The sequence below is a fragment of the Galeopterus variegatus genome, unplaced genomic scaffold, assembly GCF_000696425.1.
Source record: "Galeopterus variegatus unplaced genomic scaffold, G_variegatus-3.0.2 Scaffold1268, whole genome shotgun sequence".
NCBI lineage: Eukaryota > Metazoa > Chordata > Mammalia > Dermoptera > Cynocephalidae > Galeopterus > Galeopterus variegatus.
In genome coordinates, this window is record NW_007727379.1 from 246,826 (window position 1) to 274,473 (window position 27,648).

The 27,648-nt window shown below is 37.8% G+C and overlaps 1 protein-coding gene across 1 annotated transcript in view; it reads left to right on the top strand.

Moving 5' to 3' along the window:
- The first annotated feature begins 1,445 nt into the window (after nucleotides 1–1,445).
- MEP1A (meprin A, alpha (PABA peptide hydrolase)) overlaps nucleotides 1,446–27,648 on the top strand; it is a 36,595-nt gene continuing 10,392 nt past the window's right edge. The window contains exons 1-9 of the mRNA XM_008575973.1: nucleotides 1,446–1,514; nucleotides 1,600–1,624; nucleotides 1,857–1,907; nucleotides 4,802–4,842; nucleotides 5,360–5,435; nucleotides 16,812–16,929; nucleotides 19,340–19,515; nucleotides 23,989–24,210; nucleotides 25,013–25,162. Coding sequence (XP_008574195.1) covers nucleotides 1,446–1,514; nucleotides 1,600–1,624; nucleotides 1,857–1,907; nucleotides 4,802–4,842; nucleotides 5,360–5,435; nucleotides 16,812–16,929; nucleotides 19,340–19,515; nucleotides 23,989–24,210; nucleotides 25,013–25,162 — 928 coding nt within the window. The remainder of the gene's footprint in view (nucleotides 1,515–1,599; nucleotides 1,625–1,856; nucleotides 1,908–4,801; nucleotides 4,843–5,359; nucleotides 5,436–16,811; nucleotides 16,930–19,339; nucleotides 19,516–23,988; nucleotides 24,211–25,012; nucleotides 25,163–27,648) is intronic.

Sequence of the window (27,648 nt, forward strand, 5' to 3'; positions counted from 1 at the left end):
TCCTGACATCTGAGATTTAATAGGCAGCAGTACCAAAGCAACAGCATTGCCTTTTTATTTAGAAAACAAAATAACAATCCCCTACTTCGTGGCCTCCAGAATTAACAAATATTCACTCTTGTCATAATTTCTTCAGAATTTGAGAAAAATCAACAGTACATTTACGAAGTAAAAGTCTCCTAGATACTTAGAGCCAATTATTCTTAAGCTGATGTTTATCAAGTCCCTCCCCACCCGTTTTTAAAATCATGTAGATAGTATTTGCTGACTTAAGTCATCTTAGCTGTTGAGCAAGTCGGATTTTGTGGAAAACAGCGGCTTCCAGCTGTTAGAGGTAGTGGGGACAGCTCCTATTCTTTTTACCACCTCACCACCAATGACTTTGGTAGAAAGGAAGTCAGCCTTAGACCTCTCTGCCCAACAGAAGCTGGCCCCCAGTTGACATGCATCCTATTTTATAGTCAGGAAGCCCCACTCTCTGACTCCTGAAGTGCCCTTGTGCCGAGAAGTGCCCTTCTGCCACCAGGACTGGCCCGCCTGCCCGTAATGAGTGTGAGGTGGAGAGATGCAGGCTCCAGACCTTGAGGATTGCTGTGCGTGCAAGAATAGGAAGGTTCGAGCGAAATTGCAGTGCCATGCTGGGGCACATAGAGGCCCTGTAGAGTCTTTTCCCAATGCTGCATTTAGTGACAGTGCTGGTAGCTTGAAATGGTCTGTGGCGGGAACACTTGCACCATGTAAAATCAGCTAACACTATAAATGAAGGCTTATTTATTTTTTTTTTTTCACAGAGCTGGCTGTTAAACTTTTGCCTGTATGTGACTGAATAGATCCCATAGTTTATTTTTTCCTCGACTATAAACACATTTTCCAGTTCTTTGCTATTACAAAAAAAGTACAGTCGACCCTCTGTTTCTAACGGTTCCACATTTGCAGAATTAACTAACAGTATACCCATGGATACAGGAAGCTGACTTTTCATATCCACCGGTCCCCCAGGGCCAACTGTAGGACTTGAGCATCCATGGATTTTAGTATTCTTGGTGTGCTGGATTGGTTAATCCCCCACAGATGCCAATGGATGGCTGCACTGTAGAGAATAAGCTGAATTATTTTATAGATTAGTTTTATTTCTATTGTGAAGATCTTTTACCTGTTATGTTATACGAACAGTTACTGCTGGTGTATAGGAATGGTATTGGTTCTTATATGTTTATTTCAGTATTACTTTTTCAGACTTTTTCCCAGTCTTTGGAGCTTGAGCTTTTAAGGTAGACTTAGTTTCTGTCCTTGAAAGGGTTTATGACATTACCGTTGGCTACCTTTTTTTTTTTTAACACTGCAGTACGTATGGAGGGGTCAAAGTTTCTAATATGATAGTCAGGGCAAAGTCTAAAAGGTATTTATCACAAGATGTCTTTGCTAAAATCAGTTCACTTGCAACAATGGTTTGGACTAGATTCATCTACATTCTCTCTTTTACCTTGTTTTTTACACACATAGCTGCTGTATCGGTAAGTAGGGTTGTGTTCTTCTGGATACTTAGACATATTAATTACGTTATACATTATCCATTTTCTGTGTATTTTTTCTTTTCAGATTAAGCATATTTCTAAAGAAAATGGTAAGAAGCATTTAAATGCATAGACAGTATTTCAGAACTTTCTCTCTGTTGTTTCAGCAAGACTACTAACATTTTTTTTCCCCACTTTTAATCTGTGTATTTTTTCTTTTCAGATTAAGCATATTTCTAAAGAAAATGGTAAGAAGCATTTAAATGCATAGACAGTGTTTCAGAACTTTCTCTCTGTTGTTTCAGCAAGACTACTAACATTTTTTTTCCCCACTTTTAACAGTACATGAAGCAGATTTTGGTGAACAGAAGGATATTCCAGAAATCAATTTAGGTGGGTTCAATTTGTGCATTATTAATATCTTGAAGTAATTTAAAAGTGATAGGATTGCTGAAAAGCACTTACCTTCATCATACTCATACTGTGTTCTGTGCCTTTTAGGGAGAGAGAGTGATTCATGCTTCATTGGGATTTGCAGTTTCTGAAAAAAAGGAAATGTGGAAAGAGAAAGATGGTTAGAACAGATTTTCTAGGAGAGCTAGTGAGTCCTCCCTAGATCTAGAAATACATAAACAAGTTTTCTATTTATAAAAATTTCATTTTTCCAGTTTTTTAAAAAAAGGAAAGAAAAATAGGTATTATTCTGCTTGCTAAAGAAATATATAAGGAACAAGCCTATGGCTATATTTAGTGTGGGGAAAAACCCAGACCTCTATTGCTTCCGCGTCTGTCTTTACCCCTACAGACCACTCTACACAACATACACAGAGCTCTCCTTTTAATATCGTTCAGATCCTGTCACAGCTCTGATCCAACCTTCTAATGACTTCTCCAACACAGAGTACAGGCCCTAGCATATTGATTCCAAAAGTGTGGTCCATAGGGCAATGTCGCCTTTATCACTTAAGAGCTTTCTTAGAGATATAGCATTTTGGCTCCACTCCAGACCTACAGAATCAGCATCTCCATCCCCAGGTGATTCCTCTACACATTCAAGTTTGAGATGATCTGACCCTGGCTGCCTCTCTGACCCCATTTTTTATTATTACCCCTTTTCTTACTGAAACTCTCCAGCCACCCTGACCATGTAGCTATTCTTCTATGAAAGTGGTTTGCAATGTGTGGTCCCCCAACCAGCAGCATTGACAACATCAGGAAATCTGTTAGAAATAACATTCTCAGGCCCTGCCTAGACTTACTAAATCAGGAACCCGGGGGTGGGCTCAGCAATCTGTGTTTAACAAGCTCTCTAAGGGATTCTGAGTCTAGAGTTGGAGGAGCACTGCTCTAGACATCAAGGCTTTCCTGCTTCAGGACCTTTCCATTTGCTGTTTCCTCTGCCTCCAGCACTCTTCCTTCACTCCCTCCACCAGATTTCTGCTTAAGTGCCACCTCCGCAGGGAGGCCTTCCCTGATCACCTTTTAATAAAATAGCACCCTCCCCCACCCCAGCACTCTTTTTCCCCTTACCATGTTTTATGTTTTTTGGGTTTTTTTAAATTGCACTTTTCATCATCTGCCACACTCTACATTTATTTGTTTATTTGTGTCTCCTCTTTCCTATAATCAAGAATGTCATTTCCTTAAGGCTTTGTTTTGTTCTGTGCTATATCCTCAGCTCCTAGGACAATTTCTAGGACTCATTAGGCACTTAGTAAGTATGTGCTACATGAACAAACTGGGTAGTGAGTACATCCAGGCTTGCTTTCAGTGCAGAGGAACTTATTTAGGAAGTACTCCCCACCCCCGATGACCCCATCCATGCTGACCAACCACTGGGGCCAAGGTCTGAGTGGGCTTGTTTGTATCCCTCTGGAACAGCTTCCCCCACCCCCATCCCTATTCAGGCCAGGTGTGAGGAAGTGCACACTTGGTTATGACAAGCCTAGGTGAGAGTATGGATGCACCAGCACAAAATATCCCTACTGAAAAAACAATTCAAAACCTTGGTCCTACTGACAGTTGGGCAATGGTGTCATTGCTATTTGAAAATTGTTTAATTGTACTGCTACCGTATGAATAGGTCAGAGTTAAAGAGGTTAGGCAAGTCTAGAAAATGGGTGATGAGGAAGGGGTGATGCAGGGACAGGCTTAGTTAGTCATTAGCAATTGAAACCATGATGCCTCCTAATACTTAACACCTCCTTGATGTCATTTGTGGGGACTGAACTGGCTACTGAATGAGCCATTGGCTTTGCCAAGTGGGGCCTCTGTTTGTATGTGAGGCTATAGTGATTATTCTCTGGCATGGTTTCCTGTAAATCAGGGGTTGTCCTCAGAATGAAGTACAATCCAATGATCCGTGATCCTGTCTGAATTTGTCTGTGTTTTACAGGAATGCTGCTTGTCATGTGAGAGTTGTAAGAAGTGATATATTTTAAATGCTCAGGAATTTTTCACACAAGAGTCTTCCCTTTTAAGAATCGTATTTTCAAAAACAGTATGAAGCCAGGATTAAGCAATACCAGCAATGGAAATGTGTATTCTGCTGAGCAGCTGACAGCAGATGTTTGGAGATACAGTTTTGAATGGATCTCTCCACATTGCCCTGGTCTTCCTTATTACAAGGGTAGCACCCTGAGCTTGATTTTAGAGGATATCATTGTTTTTTCACAAGAAAGAGAAAAACTAACCATTTCCCTAGGGACAGGAGTAAGGGTGGCACATAGCAGAAAGGGCCCTGAATAGGAAGTCAGGAGTTTTAATGCTCCCTCGGCCACTAACCAGGTACAGCACTTCCTGTCTCTGGACTCCATTTCTTCTTTTGCAGAATGGTAGCTTTAGAGGCAATGATCAGTAAGATCCCTTCTACCTAAACTCTTACTCCTAAGATTCTTGCTTTCTTACTGAAGTCAGGAGTTTTAATGCTCCCTCGGCCACTAACCAGGTACAGCACTTCCTGTCTCTGGACTCCATTTCTTCTTTTGCAGAATGGAAGCTTTAGAGGCAATGATCAGTAAGATCCCTTCTACCTAAACTCTTACTCCTAAGATTCTTGAACAAGGTTTCTTGTTCCAAAAGTGAAAGCAGAGGACGTAACAGTATGTGATACTTATCGTCCATTCACATTTCCTCAATTAAAGGAAGTTTTTGCATCGTTTCAAAAGGAGTTTTTCCATATAATGATTAATAACTACAGATTTATAATGACAAAGGGTAATTTTACTATGAGAGATGCCATTTAATAATGCTCATTCATATATTCTTCTTTTAAAATCCACATCTAGCTGCAGGCTTGGACCTCTTTCAAGGAGACATCTTCCTGGGGGTGAGTACCGCCAACGACACTAAAACGCTCCTCAGGACTGGCTGTGCCCCTGGGTTGTGAATCAATGCTCTGTGGCCAGCCCTGGGATGGGCACTGTGGAGGAGAAGAATGATTTATAATTTATAATCTGTACCCAGAAAGACTTCTACTGTAGTTGGTAGTGACAAGAACAGAGGGAAAACAAGCCAACAGCACAAGAGTCTATAATTGTTAAATGGCTTGCCATTCAATTTCATTAATAAGAGAAGAATGAGAGAGAAAGAAATGTACCAGTATGTCTACAGCAGCTATCTCAGTTTTGGGGAATTGCAGGTCCCCTTTATTTTGTTCTTAATAATTTCTCTGATTTTTCCAAATGATCTCTAAGGAACTTCTATGGCTTTTATAATCAGAAGACAAATGACACTAACTTGTTTGAATTGTGTGATAGACTGTTGTGTGAGCATTTAGTGAAGGAGGAGGTCAAGGTGACCTTGAGGACTAGGCTTCCCAGTCATCTTTGCCTTTGCTTTCACAGAACTCCAGAAATGCCCTGAGAGACCCCTACTACAGGTGGAAGTTCCCCATTCCTTACATTCTGGCCGACGATCTGGGTAATATCAATCGTTTTAAATTAGGAGCTCCTGGTTTAACTTTTCTCTCTCCCCCTTTCTCCTGTTCATCTGCTTCAGAGTGGGGGTGACCACCAATATATAAGAGGGTTTCCAAGCCTCATCTCATGCAAAGAAAGACATAACATCAAAACGAGTGCTGCTTAACCAGTCTGAGACAGAGTTTCAAAGAATAATTTTTAAAATGAAGCACCCATTAAAATATTCAGAAAACTGGGAGCAACATAAAGAACAAAAATATAATGAAATATAGTTTGTCATCATAGTGATGGAAAATTTGTACTTTAATAGTTTCTTTAGATTAATGTAAATATAGTACGAGGATATTATTTTTAGCATATTGATTTCTTTCCTTTTTTTTTAGTGAGAGAAACATGCCATACTTTTGAGAAATAGAGAAGTCTGTGTTTTACATGTTCACGATCCTTTTTCCTCAGTATTAATAATTTCTACTCTTTTCTCTCAAGATAAACAGCTGAATAAGTTACATTTTACTCATTGTTAGAAATAATAACTGGTTGGCCGGCCCGGTGGCGCACTGGATAAGTGCGCCGCTTGGGAAGCGCGGCGGCGCTCCCGCCCGAGGGTTCGGATCCCACATACAGACCGGTTCCCGCTCACTGGCTGAGCGAGGCACGGGAGCAACACCGAGGGTTGCAGTCCCGTTGCCGTTCCCCGGTCCGGTACGGGGGCAACACTGAGGGTTGCGATCCGTTGCCGGACACGGAAAAAGACATAAGACAAAAAAAAAAAAAAGAAAGAAAGAAATAATAACTGGTGAAAATAAGTATTAGATGCCATGTGTAGGCATTGGCTGACCCTCAAGCAGCTGAACTACAGCTGAGCAGCTGTGATGACTCAATGCCTGCAAAGCCCACCCTGTGTCATAGACGGGGAAGATTAGAAAGGAGAGGGGAAGCCAGGTCAAGACTGCCTGATCTTGCTGGTCTGCTCCCTGGTTTCCACTCTGAGGAAATGTAGATTACTCGCAGGTTTCCTTACTTTCCATCATGGCTGCCAGTGCTGCCTCCAATCCCTTTTCTGAAGGACAGCTAGATATCAACAAATGCTGTCGTTCTCAGTTATTTGTTGGAAAATTGAGCTGAGTTATTTTCTCCCGTGTTTGCCAGCACACTTGCACATTCATGGAGCGCCAATATTTATTGGAGCATAATTTTATAACTCCAACTTTAAAAGGGTTTTTTTTCCCATTACAATTTCTCTTCTGTTTTCCCATCTGCACCACCCTATTATGTATGTACCCAGGCACTGTGAATTCATGTGCTATTTTATTTAATCTTCATCATGCCTCTGTGTAAGTCAGTGCTTCTGAGACTTTGAGGTGCACAGATGTCACCTGTTAACCCACAGAGTAGGTCAGGGTTGGGAACTGACATTTGCATGCCTAGCAGTCCCCTAGGTGATGATGTTGTTGGTCCACACACAGACCACAACCTGAGTAGCAAGGTCTCTCTATCTGCAAGGCAGGTAGGAAATTAATAGAGAGCAAGATTCAAGACAGATGGCCTGAAATGAAACAATGGCAGTAAGAATACAGCAGTAGTTCTCAAGTAGCACCATGTGACAGTGTTAAAAAAAGCTCAGGTGCCTGGGCCCATACCATGTGAAAGCAAACCTACTAACCAGAATTCCATATTTGTGTAGAATTCCTTTATTAAAGTTAAGTTGACCTAGACTGAAATACACTAATTAGTGGACAAGGCTTTTGACAAATGCATAAACCTATGTAACTCTCCCTTCCATCATTCTAGAAAGTTTCCTTGGGCTTAGTTCTAGGCAATCTCCATCCCTTCTCACCAAGAGACAACCACCATTCTATTTTTTTCCCCATAGATTAGTTTTACCTAATTTACAACTGCTTTACAGATAAATGAAATCATATAGCATGCATTCTTTTCTGTCTGGCTTCTCTTACTTGTCATGTTTTTGAGGTTCTTCCTTATTGCTGTGCATCAATAGTTCATTCTTTTTCTACTACTCAGTAATATTTCTTTTAGCAATATACTGTAAATTATTGTCCATTTTCCTGTTGATGGACATTGAGTTGTTTCAAGTTTGGGGCTATTCTCAAGAAAGCTGTTGTGATCATTCTTGTACAAATCTTTGTGAATATATGTTTTTTATTTTGGGTAAATTTCAAGGAATGGAATTGCTTCATCAGATGGTAAGTGTATGTTTAACTTTATAAGAAAATACCCAAACAGTTTACCAAAGTGGCTGTGTCATTTTACATTCCTATTAAAAATGTATGAGTATTCCATTTCTTCCACATTCTCACTAACATTGGTAGTGTTAATTTTTTTAATTGTAGCCATTTTACTGGCTGTGAAATGGTATCTCACTGTGCTTTTTATTTACATTTCCCTAATGACTAATGATATTTAGCACATTATTATGTGTTATTAGCTATTTATGTATCTTCTTCTATAAAGTGTCTGCCCAATTCTTTTGTGAGTTTTAAAAATTGTATTGCTTGTCTTTGCATTCTTTGTAGAAGAATTTTATGTCTTTTTTCAGGTATATATATTGTGATATTTTCTTGCAGTCTGTGATTTGCTTTTTGTTTCTGTTTTTTAAAGAGTATATTTTGAAGAGTAAAAGTTTTAATTCTGACACAGTTTAATTTATCAATTTTTTAACTTATGGTTTGTGCTTTTATATTCTATCTAAAAAAATCTTTGTTTACTCACAAGTCACAAGGACATTCTCCTATACTTTAAGAAGCTTTACAGTTTCAGCTTTTTGTCTATGGTCTATCAGAAATTAATTTTTGTGTATAGTAAGATGGAGAGGTCGAGACTGATTGATTTACATTCATTAATCCAGTTGTTTCAGCAAAATTTGCTGTAAATACAGTACTTTTCTTTCCTCACTGAATTGATGTGGTACCTTTGTCAGAAATAATTGACTACCTGTTGATCCTCTTCTGGAATCTCTACTTTGCTATACAAAATTACTTCACAATAATCAACCACATTGTGTATTGACAAAATAAAATAAAATTTTAAAAAACCCATAAGAACAAAAGTTCATGTAAAGATTGGTATTATCTTTTAATTGTATTTTTTACATGAAATTTTTGAAGTACTCATATTATTCCACTTGTCTATCATCATGCCAATATTACAGTGTGTTGATTACTCTAGTTTTATATTTAATCTTGAAATGAGTTCTCTAACTTTGGAGAACTCCTTTTTCAAGATAGTTTAGCCTACTTCAGATCTTTTGCATTTCCATATGTAGTTTTGAATCAACTTATCAATTTCTCTAAAAAGGCTGCTGAGATTTTGGTAGGATTGTATTGAATCTACACATAAATTTGTAAAAACTTAATCTTAAAAATATTGAATCTTCTAATTCAAAAACATGGAATATCTGTCAATTTAATTAGATCTCCTATAATTTCTCTTATCAATGTTTTGTAACTTTCAGTGTAGAGATCTGTGTCTTGCTAAATTTATCTCTAAGCACTTTATATTTTCAATGCTATTGAAGTGGAATTTTAAAAATTTCATTATTCAACTGTTTTCTGCTAATATATAAAAATACGATGGACTTTGTATCCTGTTATCTTACTAAATATACTCATTAGTTCTAATTGTTGCTTTGTAGATTTCTTTGAATTTTCTATTAAAAACTCTTTGTGTCTGTTTATTGCTTTTTCTTGCCTTATTGCACTGGCTAAGACAGCCATTGTCATGTTGCGTAGAAGTAGTAAGAGTAGGGCCGGCCCGGTGGTGCACTGCTGTAGTGTGCCGCTTGGGAAGCGCGGCGGCGCTCCCGCCGAGGGTTCGGATCCCACATACAGACCAGTTCCCGCTCACTGGCTGAGCGAGGCGCGGGGCGACACCGAGGGTTGCGACACCAAGGGTTGCGATCCCGTTGCTGGTCCCGGTCCAGTACTGGGGCGACACTGAGGGTTGCGATCCGTTGCCGGACATGGAAAAAGACAAAAAAAAAAAAGAAGAAGTAGTAAGAGTAGATGTCTTTCTCTTCTTTCCATTTTTAGTGGTACTATTCAATACTTCATTCATGTGTAACACTAACTGTATGTTTTCAATAGATGCCCTTTATCAGATTGCAATTTTTCATTTTGAATTGTTAAAATTTGTCAAGTGCCTTTTCTTAAACTTGAAATACCTGTATAATTTTTTCTTTTTTCTATAATATGATGAATACCATCAAATTTTAATGCTAAACTAACCTGGCATTTCTCAGATGAGTCCTACTTGGTCATGATGTATTACCCTTTTTATATTTTGCTGGATTCTGTTTGCTAATATTTTGTTAAGGATTTTTTTTGTTTATATTTATAAAGAATATAATTCTCTTGTATTTTCTTTTTTGGTAATATCTGCACCAGGCTTTAGTAACAAGGCTATGTAGGTCTCAGAAAACAAACTCGAAAGTATGTCCTCCTTTTTTGCCTTTTGAGTGAGTTCATGTATGACTAAAATTATCTCTTAAATGTTGATAAAATTCACCAATAAAATAACCAAGTAATAGAGTTTTCTTTGTGGGATAATTTTTTAAATTATTTCAATTTTGTTATTAATTAGTGAATCATTCATATTTTTTATTCCTCCTTATGCCATTTTTGCTAAGTTATATTTTTTAAAATAAAAATTTTAAGATTATCTCAATAGATGCAGAAAAAGCATTTGACAAAATTCAACAATTATTTCAATTGAGTTTTCAAAATATTGGCATAGAATCCACTTACCTTTATAATATCTGTAAGATCTTTAGTAATATTCCTGTTTCACTCCTGATATTGGTAATTTGTGTTTTCACTCCTTTTATCTTGCTCAGTCTTGCTAGTGGCTTATTGATTTTATGGATCTTTTCAAAGAACCAACTTTTGACTTAATTTTCTCTTACTTCTCTTTCTATTTAGTTGCTTTCTGCTCCTATCTTTATTTTCTTTTTTCTACTTACTTCAGGATTAATTTGCTCTTCTTTTTTAATATTCTTAACATGGAAATTTATATCATTGATTTTAAATCTTCATTTTTTCTTATATGATATATGCTATAATATGACACCTATATTGCCATAAATCTTATTTGAAGCTAAAAATCTTATTGAAGCACTGCTTTTTTTTTTTTTTTTTTTTTTTGTCTTTTTTCATGTCCGGCAATGGATCACAACCCTCAGTGTCGCGCCCATACCGGACCAGGACCGGCAACGGGATCGCAACCCTCGGTGTTGCTCCCGCACCTCGCTCAGCCAGTGAACGGCCGGTCTGTATGTGGGATCCGAACCCTAGGCGGGAGCGCCGCCACACTCCCAAGCGGCGCACTGTAGCAGTGCGCCACCAGGCTGGCCCCTTATTGAAGCACTGCTTTTACCATTTTTCACAAATTTTGAATTGATAAATGTTTATTAAAATTTAGTTCAGATATTTTCTAATTTCTGTTATACATTTTTTGATCCATGGCTCAGTTGGAAATGTGTTTTTAAATTTCCAAATATTTGGAGCTCTTCGAGACATCTTATTATTGATTTCTAGTTAAATTTGGTTGAGGTCAGAGATCATTTAAATCTTTTGAAATTTACCGTGAGGTGTTTTATAGTCTAACTTATGATCTATCTTGGTGAATGGTCCGTATGCACATGAAAAGAATTTGTATTCTGCAGTTTGGGGTATATTATTTTCTATTAAGGTCAAATAGATCAAGGCAATTGTTGGTGTTGTTCAAATATTTTATACCCATATTGATTTTAGACTAAATGTTTTACAAATTACTGAGAGGTGTTAAATCTTCAAGTATAATTGTACGTTTGTTTATTTCTTCTTTTATCACTTTCATAAAGCTCTGTTATTTTGTGCTAACACATTTAGAGTTGTGACATCATCTTGATAAGTTGACCTTTTTATCACTTAAAGAAGTTTCTCTTTATTTCTGGTAATCTTCTTTGTCTTGAGGTCTACTTTGTCTAATTTAAATATAGCCACAATGGCTTTTTTATGATTACTGCTTGAGTTGTATATCTTTTTCCATTTTTTACTTCCAGCTTATCAATGTCTATATTTTATGTGTATCTATTTTAGATAATATGTATTTGGGTCTCACTTATTTAATGAGGCTTTTGACCTCTGAATTTTAATTGAAGTGTTTTGTCTATTTGCGTGTAATGAAATTATTGAAGTATTTTGATTTAGAACTATCATTTTGCTATTTTTCTTATATCTTCCCCTTCCCTGCCTTCTTTTGGTTTAGTCAAAAATAACATTTTAACATTTTAACTCTTCTATTGGCTCTTTTTTAGCTTAAAGTCTTTGTACTATTCCTAGCAGTTTCACTGTAGGGATTAAAACATGTATCCTTAATATGTGACAGTCTTCTTAAACTTAGTATTGTGCCACTCTGCATAAAATGCAAGCATTTTATTCCATTTATACCTCTGCCCTTTGTGCTATTATTTGCTTATATTTTTTTCACCTATATACTCTATAAACCTCACAGTATAGTTTTACAGTTTTTGCTTTAAACAGCCCATTGTCTTTTAAATTAATTGAAAAAAAGATAATCTTTATATCTACTTTCACTTCTGGTGCTCTTTATATCTACTTTCACTTCTGGTGCTCTTGAAGATCTGAATTCCTCTTCAGTCTAAAGAACTTCCTTTAAAATTTTTTGTGGAGCAAGCCTATTGATGACAAATTCTCTTCTTTCTTTCACCTGAAAATAACCTTTATTTTGCCTTCATTTTGAAGGATATTTTTACTGGAAGTAGATTTCAGGCTTATAATGGTCTCAATTTTAAAGTTGGAATCCATTGTCTTTTCTTTCCCAACATTTTATTATCAAAAATTTAAATATACAAAAAGCTAAAAGCATTATATAGTGAAGATTCATATGCTTACCACCTAGATTATACAACTAACATTTTGTGTTATTTGCTTTATCTCATCTATCCCTCCTATCCATCCCTTTATGAATTTATCAATTCATTCTATTTTTGATGCATTCCAAAGTAATTTTCAGGCACTAGTACACTTTACCCCCAAACACCTGAGCATGCGCATTATTAACTAGAGTCCTATATTTGTTTATGGTTACTCTTGTGTAAAATGTAGATAGGGTAAAATGCATGAGTCTTAGGTGTACAATTCAATGAGTTCTGAAAGATTTTTGCACTTCTGTAATCCTAATTCCTGACAAGAGCCAGAAAATGTTTATCTCAGGAAGTTTTCTCATGTCCCTTCCCAGTTATTTCCACTCTTCCAGAAAAGCAAACATTGTTCTGTTTTTCTTTTTTATTTACAGATGAGTTTTGCCTGTTCTAGACTTTCACATAAATTAAATCATGTGTTATGTACTCTTCTGATTAAGGCCTCTTTTATTCAGTAAATTGTTCTTGAGAGTTTTCAATGTTTATATTTATACAAACAATTTGTTCCTTTTTATTACTGAGTGCCATTCCATTTATGAATATAGTCTATCACAGCTTGTTTAGCCCTTCTCCTGGGTTGACTCTGTTTTGGCTATTATGAATAAAGCTACTATGAACATTGTTGCATATACTCTTTTTGAATATATATTTGCATATATCTGGTGTAAATACCTAAGAGCAGCATTGCTGGGTCATAGTATAGCTGTTTAGTGTCAGACCTCTTTCAATGAGCTTGTACCATTGCATAAACAATGTATGCAAGCTCCAGTTACTCCACATCTTTGCCAACATTTGGTGCTGTCATTCTTTTTAAATTAATTCATTTATTAATTTGTATTTCTGTGATAACTAATGATGTTGACTCCTTTTTCAGTTATTTATTGATCATTTGTGTATCTTCCCTTGAGAAATATCTAAGTAGTTTACCCATTTTAAAAGTTAGGCTATTTTTCTATTTATTATTGAATTGTAGTAATTCTTTATATATTTTTAATATTAGTCTTTTGTCAGATATATATTTTGCAAGTATTTTGCCCCAGTTACATTGTCTGTGGTCTCCAGTGATTCTGATGAGAAATCAGCCATCTTTCATATTATTGTTCCCTTGTATGCAATGTGTCTTTTATTTTATGTAGCTGCTTTCAATCTTTTTTCTTTATTTTTATTCTTATAACAGTTTGACTATGATATGCTTATGTTGATTTTCTTTGTATTTATCCTGCTTGGGTTCATCAAGCTTCTTGAATCTCTAAGGTGATTTTTTTTTTTTGTCTTTTGTCTTTTTCCGTGTCCGGCAACGGATCGCAACCCTCAGTGTTGCCCCCGGACCGGGGACCGGCAACGGGATTGCAACCCTCGGTGTTGCTCCCGCGCCTCGCTCAGCCAGTGAGCGGGAACCGGTCTGTATGTGGGATCTGAACCCTCGGGCGGGAGCGCTGCCGCGCTTCCCAAGCGGCGCACTTATCCAGTGCGCCACCGGGCTGGCCCTCTAAGGTGATTTTTAAATAACCAAATCTGAGAAATTTTGAGCCATTATTTGCTCAAATATTTTTCTGTGTCTTTCTGAGACTTTAATTGTACATATATTAGACTGCTTAATATTTTTCTCATTGGTCACTAAGGCTCTAGGCATTTTTCTCAATACTTTTCTCAGACTCTTTTACCATCTCCAGTCCGCTATTAAAATCATGTAGTGAATTTTTCATTTTGTATATAATACTGATAGAATGTTTTATTTGGTTCTTTTATATAATTTGCATTTCTCTGCTGAGATTCTTAGTGCATTCATCTTTTTTTCTTTAAATCTTTGGACAAGTATATAATAGTGCTTTAAAGTCCTTGCTAATTCTAACATTTGAGTCATCTTGGATTCGGTTTATTTTTCTATTGACTGCTTTAACTGTTGCCCGTGGATAGCACTTTGCTGTTTCTTCACAGGTCCAATTGCCCAATCATCTGGGATTTGTGGAGGCTTTAGTTTTGTCCTCAGGGCTGGGATATAGTCTATACTCTTAAGCCATGGCCTCTCTGGAGTTTCAACGGAATGCCCAAGAGTTTTCCCAGCCCCTTTAACTTGGCATGATTCAAACTCCAAATTCTCTGTCACTGCGATTGGTAGCAGTATACGTATCTGTTCAGCTTGATCTGCCTTTTACTTATTATTTTCCACTAAGCTGCTTGGAGCCTTCTTCCATTTATGCAAAGCTCATGAGTCATACATGCATTAGAGGGGTGCTTATAGGCAGATTTTGGGACCGAGCCCCGCTCCTCAACCATGACTCTTTCCCTTCCAGAATTTCCTCCCTTGCTTTTAAGCCATTCAGGCTGTAATTCAGTCCCACACTCTTCCCTGTGATATGTCAAGAAAATGCCACTGCAAATTTATGCTTGAGTCTCTTGTCCTTACACTGAATGAACTGGAGAGTCCCCTCCTACAAAAAACTATATGAATGTGAATCTTACCCAGTGAAATTCCTTCTTTCAAAGATAAACTTTCCTCCAGTTTCTGCCTGTTTTAGTCATTTTCCAGTGCACTCAAAGAATTTACATTTTAAAATTTTTTTTCAAAGTTTGTAACTATCATCTGTGGGAGGGTTAGTCAGATTTCAACTCCTCCACCATTACCAGCATCAGAAACTCTCCCAGAGGATTCTTAAACTGAGTGTGGTTAATCTTCCTCTGCTCTTCCTTAATATGTACAGTCATTAGTGTCTGAAGTTAAATCTCATATTATTTGATCCAGGGTTAAGGAGGATTAGTGGTTTTCAAGATTAATGTGTTGTTCAAGACAGAACTATGTAAAATTTGCAATGTCAGGGCAGTCTGTCTGCAACTAGAGATACAATGAGAAGAAAAGATAAACTTCTTCATTTCAAGGAGCTAGTAGTATCCTCAGTGGAGCAGACCTTGCACATAAAGACAACTCATGAAAATCGAGTGTGACTCCTACATTCACACTCAAGGCTGGCTTCATGGAAGAGAGGGAGGCTTCAAGTAGGCTTTATTTCCACTTTTTTTTTTTTTCCTCAATGATGTTGGAAAAGTTTTTACAAAATTATTACAGAGTTTCCTAGTTCCCTTTTTACAACTTATTCAGGTGTGGAGAGAGAAGAAAAGGTGTGATTTTAAAATTACCACTCTCAGAACTTCCATTTGGCTTGAGAGTAATAAAAACACAACACAGCCTTCTAGACAGCTTGACTTTAGTATTATCAAACTTTTTTCTTGCACCTTTGTGACAACTCAGCTGTCTTGGGTACATCTCTTCATAAGAATAAGTAAAAGTGCATGAAAATCCTCCTGTAGGTGTAATGAATGCTCTTGCTATCATTATCTGTGATGTTTCCACAATTAATTTCTTGTTTGTTCCAATGACTATTACTTTAATAAGTCTTGGTATGATTTGATGACATCTAAACTGTGAAATCTCCAACTTTATTAAATGAAGTGAGGGCCACAAAAACATAACATGACCTGGTAAACTGCCAAGAATTATAAACTCTTTGAGAAAATGTACAAAATCCAATGCTCAAGAAATACAATTTAATTTTTATAACTTGCCTTAATTTTTAACTTCGATACCAACCTTCAGTGAGTTGATGGAAGGAAAAACACATGTACACAAAGTAAAAACATAATCTCAGTTCCTCAGGAGTACCTTTCGTTCCCACCCCATCCTTGTCCTGTACAGTGCCAAGGTGTGTGCGTGTTAGGTGAAAGGAAAGGCATTTGTTCTTTGATTATCAGTTCACATAGGTTACTATTCAGCATTTATTGTTCCTGCCCCTTCAGATCTATTAGGCTTCTGCTGCTTTGGTACCAAATTGGGGATACAGAAATCTTTTCCAAGGCTGTGCACAGTGCTGGCTGTCTAGCTTTGCTGTCTCTCCAGGCATGTTGCAGGCAAGCAGGGTAAAATACCATATGTGCTTCCTATGCTTTCACAACCCACAAACCTCCCTAAGCCTTTCTCTCTTCCTCCAGCAAGAAAGAATGTCTTTTTAGATAGCGGTCAGGAACAATATTTTCATTGCTTCTCTCCAAGGTACTTTATCTATGCATACAAAAGCCAGAGCAACTTGCAAGCCACTTCTGTTTTCTGCTCTGCCATGTGACTCTCTGGGGCAATGAACTGAAAATCTTTGTGTCAATGGGAAAAAGGGAAAGGTAAAAAATGGGGAAGTTATTTCATAATTTTATTCAGCTACATACACTTGTACGTATTGTTATTTTGTAGTCATATTTGCATTTAAAGCATGCACTTAATATTTATGTTCACAGCTAATTTTGGTTTCCAAGGAATCTATTTACTACCAAAAACTCTATAATAAACCTCTATAGATTTTATGTAGTTACATGATTTTCTCTAAACTATAAGCTATGTATATTATCCAAGATTTGAAGAATGCTAATTGATATTTTTACTGATTTCTGCAGATCTGAATGCCAAAGCAACCATTCTCTATGCCTTTGAAATGTTCCGCCTCAAGTCCTGTGTGGATTTCAAGCCCTATGAAGGAGAGAGCTCATATATCATATTTCAGCAGCTTGATGGGTTAGTGTGAAATTTTACGGAGTGAGAAAATCATGCATCCTTTGCTTTATAAAAAGGGCACATCTCTTTCAAAGGTTGAAATGAGAAATTGGAAAGAAACTAAAAGCAAAATCAAATCTTTCACTGTGAATTTTTAACATACATAACATTTTTAACGTTGTATGCAGTAATGAATTGTTTGGATATGTCTGGGCCCCAGGGAGAAGTATCTCAATTCTTTTCCTAGGTTTAGTTCATGTTTTAACTTACAGTAGTTTTTTAAAAGTCAGGTTTATTGAAGTATAAATTACACCCTCTTTAAGGTACTGTTCTAAATAATAGTAATCTTATGAGTGGGAGGCGCCCCCGCAGTACTCCATTGTCTGGACCTCTTTGAAAAGTTCTAGACATAAATTTACTCTTCATAGTTACTTATTTCTGAGAAGAAATGAGCAACATATTAATAAAGAAGTCTTTTTTCTTCAGTGGTCAACCAACCTGGGCTAGAAAAGATGTTGGGAAGCAAAGCCACCATCTACTGTGACACTGTAGGTTTGTGTCTTCGATATGTACCTGGAGATACTGGTTGTCTAGTTAGCCATGGTTAAGCATGGGGTTTATGTTAATAGTGGATGGATAATAGAGATGAAAAGGAAAGTTAGTACATGACATAGCCACTTAAGGAAAAAAAGTATGCAAAAAATAGCAATAAAAAAATGAAAACCCAAATGCTGATGACTACTTAGACACAAGTTAAATACCTAACTTACCTGGGTAGTTGTTTTCTTAGCTCATTCTTTTATTTAGAAAAAAAAAAAAAAAGAACACCTACTATGTGCCAGGAAGTATGGTCTGCAGGTATAAAGAAGTATGAGATGCAGTCTTAGACCTCACAAGCTTTATAGGTGGCAGGTGGGAGTGGTGGACCAGCAAGAGAGAATAGTTTTAGTACACAGTGGTGAGTGCCGTGGGCTGTAGCAGGAGAGAAGCGGGACCTCCAACTAAGTGTGGGTGAAGCAGCAAGGAGAGCCAAGGTGAGTGTTAGAGAGATGAGGAGGAGGAGGACATAGAGGCAGAGGAGAGGGAAGGACAGTTGGGGATGGGAAACACGGGAGAGAAGGAGGGGAGGAGGAAGGTGGCAAAGGAGCAGGAGGAGAGAGAAAGGGAAGAAGAGAGCAAACACGAGCATGAATCTGGCTCGCTTGGAGAACTCATGAAGTTCAGTATGTCTGAAGCTTTGCATTCTGTTGGGGGAGGGTTATAAAGAAAGATAAATAATAAATGCTTTCTCTGAGTTGTGGATATTTTGCAGAGTAAACTCAATTGGTAATGAAATGCTACTCTCAGAGAGGCAAGTTGATATGGTTGTGTTCATACAACTCAGCAAACTTACTAAAAATCATTGAATTGTACACTTAAAATTGGTGAATTTTATGGTATGTAAATTACACCTTAGTAAAGTTATTAGAAAATAAATAGATAAGTTCCATCTTTGAGTAAAAATCAAATCCATTAAAGGCATGTGATGCTAGAAATCTTGGGGCAAACAATGGCAGGTAAGATCATGTTACTGTCTCCAGGGAACTTCCGATCTGTTGGTAGCATTTAAAACGATCAGCAGATCTATCACACTGCTCAGCATTGGTTAGAATATAGATCCTCATTTCACAATTTAAAGCAAATAAAGAGACAATTTGTGGAAGGCTTTGGATTTGCTAATAGAGGTGAAATATTCATTGGATTTATGAGAAAAGACAAAATAATTGGGGGAAAGAGGGCAAGAGACTCTACCATGAGGAATTTAGGGAATCTGCCTAAAGTTCCTGAATCCACTGGTTTCTGAGGCAAGTCATGGGTCCTCTTTGCCTGATGCCCTTCAGAAATAAGTTAGGCAGCCTACTCTCAGCTGTCATATCACTATAGATCTGCCTATCCAAAGGTATGAACTTGAGTAACTTGCTTTTTTAATAAAGTTCTTTTTATGATCCTAAAACTTAAGTCTGATCATTACAGGAAACTTGAAAATTTATTAAACTATAAAAGAGAAAATTCATATCAACCACCACCACCACTCAGACAACTTAATATTTTGGGTAAAGTCAATAGTGTTATTCTTTAAAGTGCCCTGTGGGTTTAAGGAGGTGGGATGCTAATTTTACTTCTTTCAACCTTGGTGCATTATTGAGATTAATTTGCCTCTGAGCTTGTACCACTTCTATAATAAATCATCCCTTTTAAAGCCTGCATAACATTCCTTAGAGGGAATTTATTTAAGCATTCCTCTGTCTTTGAACCATCTGCATATGTGAATGCTATTGATAATTTCCTTTCATAATCAGACATAACTTCCTTCTAATTTGTGTTCTGGAATCCTATAAATTACAGCCACATAGGAATTCTCTAGTAGAAAATTTCCCTCTTCTCTTTAAAGGTGCTGGTCTTACGTTGGTGACCATCAAGAAGGACAGACCATTTCCATCGGGGAGGGGTGTGCCTATAAGGCCATCATCGAACATGAGATCCTGCATGCTTTGGGATTTTACCATGAGCAGTCGAGGACTGACCGGGATGATTATGTGACCATCTGGTGGGATGAAATTATTTCAGGTGTGTATGAACCCAACGTGGTTGGATGGAGATTGCTACTATCTTTATCACTTGTTGAGACCAACCCTGGGGTGACCAGGCCAAATCTGTGTGTGGACAGGAGCTTCAGCCTCTCCAGTGGGAACACAGACTATGGAAAGGTTATGATTTGTTGGCCTTTTCTGTGGACTGTATTGATCTGGTGATAACTGATACCAGATAAGGGTCTCAGGGAACGGTGTAGGGTTAGTTACCACTATGTGGGGGTTAAATGAAAGTTAATCAGAAGCTTTTCTTTGCATCAGTGTTTCAGTTTGAACTCTATCTAAAACACTTTAATTTTCTGTCTTAGTGGGTAAAATGAATTAGGTCTCTGAGGACGTTAGGGTCATTTTTCTGGATGTAAAATCTCCTGTGGCTTTAGAAAGCTAGAGGAGGTTCAGTTGACTATACAATGACCCTTGGACATGCTCCAGAATTATCTTTTTAATTTTTTTTTCTGGTGATTTATCAAATCAATGAAAGATGTTTAAAACAAAACAACAAAAACAAAATGAATACTTTTATCTGAAATTACATCCCTAATTGTGTTAATTCTCGCTTAAATTGGTTAATTCTGTGTTAAATCTGAGTTCTGGTTAATCAAGATTTAATGGTCTTTTCTTCCTTGTTTCTAAGCACTTCTCCTCTGATGCCCCCACCCATACTTTGCAAAAAAAATAATTCAGTTTTATCTCAGGTATTATGCAGTTATGTTATTCTTTTTTTTTTTTTTCCTTTTTGTCTTTTTTCGTGTCCGGCAACGGATCGCAACCCTCAGTGTTGCGCCCGTACTGGGCCGGGACCGGCAATGGGATCGCAAACCTCGGTGCTGCGCCCACACCTCGCTCAGCCAGTGAGCGGGAACCGGTCTGTATGTGGGATCCGAACCCTCGGCGGGAGCGCCACCGCGCTCTCAAGCGGCGCACTGTAGCAGTGCGCCACCGGGCCGGCCCGCAGTTATGTTATTCTAACAGTGTCAATGTTCTTTCGTTTTCTTAGACTCCCTTGAATGCTGCCTTCCTTAATTGTTTGAGACAACTCAGTAGAGTGCTTTTGCGCACACTAAAACATTACTTATTGAACCATTTCCTAATGTGCTGGGGGAAAAGTCAATGCTGTGTTTCTGAAGATTCCTATTTTTTAAATAGGAATTAGTTCAGGGAGTGGAAAAGCATTATTTTTGGTAGTAAGAGATGAGTAAAACTTTAATTAGAAATGCCTTAATTTATTACATATGGCTTTCATAAAGCAAATAATTGCCTTGTGTAGGTATCTGTTTTATTTAGATCTCAGTTTCATCTGTGGGTTCATATCCTGCAGTGCATCTGTAATAATTTTACTTTTAGGGGCTTGGAAGAACTGGTCAAGGTATAAAATTAAATATGCGTCCTCAAAATATTTCTACCAGAACTAGTTCATTTTGGAGTAAGGTGGTCGATGATTCTCACAGAAGGTAGGGACATGGATGGCTAAAAATATCGAAATTACCTGTGAGGTTTTTCAGCCTGCGTTACTCCAAGTCCTTCATATTCTGATAAATCTGTGAATGTGGAATCCTACCACATGACCACTGAGCTAGAGTCCAAGTGGTATTCTTCTTTTCTTTCCAGTCCAATCTAGAAAAGTTTTGGAGAGTATTCACCCAGAGATGAAATAACAGATCAGACTACTTAATGTATCTGTCTACCAGGGGTAATCGTATTATAATTGGGTGTGTGCAGAGGGGAAAGGAAAATGGGGCCATAGGTCAAAGGACTGAATCTATGATTGTGAGAATCAGTGTACAATTAGACTTTGTCTACATTTGCCTATAGGACTGAACTTCGTACTTTCTTGTAGATACACTTGGCTTTGGTGAACATTTCATGAGAAAGCAGAAAATATTCCCACTTCCAGGTCTAGAAGAAGATAATGGTTAGGGCTTTTAAAGATGGTTTTAGGCCAAAGGAGGTCCCCTTTATCAGAGCGAGCCAACACATTTGCCGGGGTCATTTGTAGACTTGCTTAGCCCTGGGTTGAGCACGGGTTACTCAACATGTATTTGCGCATCTCCTATCTATATTTTCATCAGGTGCAATTGCATATATCTAAATTGCCTGCAATCACTGGAGAACTGGTCTCAAATGAGACATCAAATCAAGTAGGATTATAGACAAGGGCAGTATTATCAGGGTAATGTACAACTCTTACTGTGTTTCACCTTCAGCTGGTGGCAGTCTTGCTGTTTAACCTAAGACACTGTACACTGGCAATGTAGTTCTCTCCCCAAGTCCATCTCCATTCCTGAGTCAGAATTGTGTTTTACAAATTTGTTCTCTTCCACTAAGGAAAAAACTGAACTTCTGAGGTCTAGCAACAGTTGGCAAACTATAGCCCAGTGGATATGAGCCATATCCATTTGGTTTTGTAAATAAAGCTTTATGGGAACAGTCATATCCATTTGTGTATGTACTGTCTATGGCTGCTTTTGTGCTACAATGGCAGACTTGAGTAGTTGTAGAAGAGAACATATGGTTTGCAAAGCCAAATATATTTTCTACCTGATACCTTATAGAAAAAGTCTGCCAACTGACCCCTAGTTTTGGAGGATTACAGCCTCTTTAAGGCTCTTAGCTATAAGTTCCCCGAATGCAGGACCATGCCCTTCCTACTCACTGTTGGGAGCCACCACCTGCCCAGCACAGCTCTCAGTAAATAGTAGGCACAACAAAACTGTGTTGGATAAAGTGTTAAACATTATTCAAAACATTTATTTGAAAAGCATTCTGATAAGAATCCTTGAGTAATAAAGACTAAAATAATCTATTCTTACCTGATGTTTTTATGGAAAATTAAGGAAAACACATCCAGTGAGTTGAAAGCACCTTGCTTCAGGTGCCACTGAGAGGCACCAGGAGATCCCATACTCAAGCCCCAGTCCTCACCACCACCTTGATGCTCTTTACAATTCTATTGCCTCAAGTGACATCGTAGGACCAACTACTCTGGAAGGATTTACTTTCTCCCCTCTCTGTTTTTAGGTCATTTATTTCTTTCAGTCCTGTCCTACCTTTGCAAATGCTTTGATCCCCCTCAAGTAATCTTCAGTAAAATCTCCATAAGTTGGGAGAATGAAACATCAATATTCTGATTTTACAGTTAAAAGAAGGTCTTGCTGGGCTGGGCCTGTGGCTCACTTGGGAGAGTATGGCACTGGGGACGCCGAGGCCATGGGTTTGGATCCTATATAGGGATGGCCGGTGCGCTCACTGGCTGAGCATGGTGTGGACCACACCATGGTTTTTCCAAAAGCATTTGGAGACTTCCTCCAGCACCTGCTGGAGCACTGCTGGGTTGCACATACTTCTTCAGTCCTCCATGTACCTGTGTGTGAGGCCTTTGAAAGATATATTTTCTTCTCTCTAACTGTTAAAAACAACTAGATGGGGAGCTAGAGAAGGAGAAGAATGTGAGGATGGGAGGTTTTGACTGAAAGAGTTATGAGCATTCTCATTCGGGTTCCCTATCACTCTGCAAGAAGGAAACTAAAAATCTGCAGACCTTTCCATTACTGCAGCTGAGGCAATAAATTCCTGATAGTCAATTCCAAGATCATCTATCTGATCAGTTATTTTGTTCAGCTCCTCAGACCATGTCATGTCTTATCTTACTCACGCTAATCTTGGAAAGACATTTATCTTTCCTATTTTGATAGGAAAATAAATTTTCTCCTTCCTATTTTGTTTTCCTCCCCATGAAGCTATTTCTGGAACAGAGGGTGTGAGCCTTGCTTGATGGGCTGCTCCTTTCTTGCCAGCGGCTCACCTTTCTATCTGCTCCTCAAAGTTCCTCTTCCTAACTTAGGAAGAGCTGGCCAGGTACAGGTATGGGCAGACTCAGGGGCTGAGGTACTTGGCTATTAGGAAGACATATCTCAGATATAGTTAATCCTGAACATTTTCCTGGATTCAAAAAATGTTTATGCTGACATTTGGAACACCTGCCTGAGCTTTGCTACTTTACCTTCTCTTTCTGAAAGCCTTGTACACACATGTACACAATTATATGTTTATAAACACACACAACCATATATACATATATTTAATAATTTATAATATCTATATACAAGGGTACTTCAAAAAGTTCATTAAAAAATTATGATTATCTTTTAATTCTATTTTTCCATGAAGTTTTTGAAGTACTTTCATATTTATATATTGTAACATGTGTGTTTTATGGTCATTATAATAATTTCATATACATTGTTATGTGCTATATTTATATGATATTAACTAATATTAACAATTACTAATGTGCATTAATTTTATGTTATATTAATTATGAAATATGTATATATATTTAAATCAAAGATGCATTATTTCCCTTTTTTGGGTTCTCTGAGTATCTAGTCAAAGAGGAAAGGATGGGGAAATAATATGACTGAGCAGAGCCTGTGGATTCTCTTCCTAACAGGTTATGAGAACAACTTTGACGTCTATGATGACAGCCTCATCACAGACCTCAACACACCCTATGATTATGAGTCTGTGATGCACTACGCACCTTACTCATTTAACAAAAATGAAAGTGTCCCTACCATCACGACCAAGATCCCTGCGTTTAACTCCATCATTGGGCAGCGCCTGGATTTCAGTGCCATCGATTTAGAGAGGCTGAATCGAATGTACAATTGCAGTGAGTACCTCTAAGTTTGAGGACTGGGTAAACCAGCCTCAACAGACATTCTCTCAGCCTTAGAGGTTTCCTTTACATTTGTCTTTATTCTTTTTAAATGTCCTAGTTAAGGGAACATAGACAAACTATATCACCTTCTTTGTTGGCTTATCTCTAGACTAGAAATAATTATAACACCTATCTCACAGGATGATTATGAAAATCACTCATGTAGTTGTGTTTTGTAAAGTGAAATTATTGGACAAATATAAGGAGTTTTTGCTGTCTAATTTATTTAGCTTCTTTCTGAAGGGTGCATCATTTTTTGAAAGTTGAGATAGGTGATGGGCTTGCAAGTGTTTTGTGTCCTGCAAACTTCTTTACCAAGGTTAGTTATTCCTTAGAGTAACCCAATTCTATGGGATGGACTGTTTTCTAAGATGACCCCATGAGTATTCAGAGACACATTTTTTAATTCTGTTCAGTAGGTATGTACAGAAGACCTACTAAGTAAGTACAAAGCCCAGAACTATAAGTACCTTGTTCTTGATCTAAAAGAGTGCAGGGTTGGCATTTACATAGCAAAGAATGATTAATAGGTCTCTCATCTTGACTCTGTGAGTTGGGTAGGGCTGTATCTATGCTGGCAAGTTCTAAGATCAATCTGATGATAGTAGGATTTGCATTTGAGAAAAAGTCGAGAAAAAGAAAGGCTAGTAATAAGGTTGTATTTGAACAATGAGGTCTCAGTGGCTTAAGCCATTAGCTATTTGGAATGAGAAGGCTTATATTTTCAACTGGGTGACAAAAATGTCATTTGCAGCCACAACTCACACTCTTTTGGACCACTGTGCTTTTGAGGAGGCAAACATCTGTGGGATGATTCAGAGCACCAGAGATGATGCTGACTGGGCCCATGAAGACAGTGCTCAGGCTGAACAAGAGGATCACACCTTGCTGGGACAATGCACAGGTCAGTGATGATGGAAAGTAAAGACATTGAAGTGGTTTCAAGAGGTTCAATTAGGTAGTGCCAGCCAGCATGTCTGCCTCAAGGTGAATGTTAGTTTTCAAACTCGAAAATTGAGACAAGGACAAAGAACATTTTTCATATCTTAATTGTTAGTTCAATAAAAAGCAACCAGGCTCTGGGCATGCAAAAGAAAGATGCATTTAAGCAATGAAAAAACTGATACAGACATATCATTGATAAGATATGATTTCATAATAAGAGTAATATCTCTAAAGTAGTACCATCCAATGTAGATATAATGCAAGCTGCATATATAATAATTTTTAATAGTCACATAAAAAAGTTAAAGGAAACGGGTGAAATTAATTTAATAATGTATTTTATTTAACCCAATATATTCAAAATGTTAGCATTTTAACATGCAATTCATATAAAATTTATTATGAGATGCTTCACTTTTTTTATACTAAGTATTTGAACTCTGACATGTATTTTGCCCTTGTAGCACATCTCAGTTTCGACTGGCCACAGTTCAAGCACTCAGTAGCCACAGTGTTTAGTAGCCACTGTATTGGATGCACAGCTTCAGATAGTTCCCGTATATGGTTTGGGTAGTGAAAAAGCCATAAAGTCAGACAGACTAGAGTTTGAAAATGGCTCCACCACTTACTCATTGTAACCACAGGAAGTTGTTGTGTGAGTGCTTTTTTTCTTAATTCTTTGCTTTTGAACATCGAGATATTGGTACTTACCTCTCAGTGAAGATGGAAGACAATAACACATACTAAATTCCAGCTGCAGATCAGCAGCTTTACTCTGCATTTTTTTCCATCTTCCCTTTCTTTCCAGATGTTCTATTTATTTTTTATTTCTGTTTTAGGAACCCTTTATTAAGTGCCTGTCATCAAAATCATCTCAAGCCATTTGGAAGCAGGTGGTATCACAGATTATAATAGCTTTTTAAAGACTGGACTGTTGTGAAGTCCTTTAGTCCATGCCTGCCTAAGAGTTGGTTAGATTTCCTTCATAGAAGGGACCCAGCCTGTCACTCAGATGCCAGGATACCAGAGGGAATGTCTTAGGTCATAATTCTTTGCCACTCTTCCTCTAACCTCAGCAATGGGTGAAAGTCTCTGTCTCACATCAGATTATCAAACATATTATCCCAAGTGTCCAAAGGGTGATCCAAGCCTGAAGTTCTCTCTAAATTTCCATTGTAGCCTTTAGTCCAACCTCTCCTGTGAGCTTGCTGCTAGGCTAATATACGATTTCCTGCTAAACAAAAGGGTGATCCTTATGCGAGAGAAACCTGCTGGGAGAATATTTTAACAAGTAGAAAAGGAAAGGATAACACCCCAGAAGAAATATCTGGAAAAGCTTTATCAGGTTAATTTGACCAGCCATCATGCTTCTTCCATAGGAGGCATTTAATAGAACCATGTCCCTCTGCTAGAGAGCATGTGCATTGTTCAGGAAGATGCATAGACTGGAAGAGCTTAAAGAATCCTTTGGGATAGAACCCACTAGCCATTTGAAACCCAGAGAAATGAAAGTACACCTAGTTAGTGGCAGAGCTGGGATGAGAATTCAGGACTTCTGAGTCCCAGGCTTGAGTTATTTGACTTTCACTTCATACTTCCTAGTATACCTGGGTAGGATTCCTGAGCAAGGACCACCTGGAAACCTCTTAGCCTTGTGAGCTCTTCTTTTTTCTAACCCCAGCATTCAGTAATTCATAATGCACTGGTCTCAGGTTAGTAAGTTCAAGTACTGGGAAGAACATGCAAGGAAATATAATTTTCCCTGATGTAATATTAAAGCCATTAAGATATTTTCAAACTTTGTGGAATGCTTATTGAGACCATCACTGCTTGGTGCTGGTGTGGAAGGCAGGCGCTCCATGAATGAGGCAGGATGAAGCAGGGAGGATCAGGAGTACTGCCAGAGTATCAGGGAGCATAGCTGGAATACCCAGCACTGTACTATGTGCTCACTTTATTTGTATCTTGTGAAATGTTTTGATTGGGGCATTTAGAGAAGTGTTGACTGTTGGAGTACAGTTTAAAGGACCTCTTTATAGGCAAGCATTTTTCATCGTGCTTGACTTTGAAAAGCGTGCTGGTTTTCCAAATGACATATGTGTTTAGCCACCTGCTTGTGAGAAAGAGTTTTGAGATAACTGAGCCAGGCAAGCCCCAGTTTTGGCATTAATGTAGATACTTTTTGCTCTCTTTTTCAGTGTCTTCCCAAAACTTTCCTTTACATTCAGGAGAAGTCCTCGATTAGGCCCTACTATGTCTTGAATGCTCCTTCTGAAAATATGGCAAAAATAATTCTTTACCACTGAGAACACACCCAGTGATTAGGCTAGAAACAGGGAAAATTGAACCTTTGTCATTGTGAATATTTAAAATCCAAATCCTAAACCTTTGAATTTCACAGTTTTTTATACAACTAAGAGACCAACTCTTTTCTTTGGAATGAAT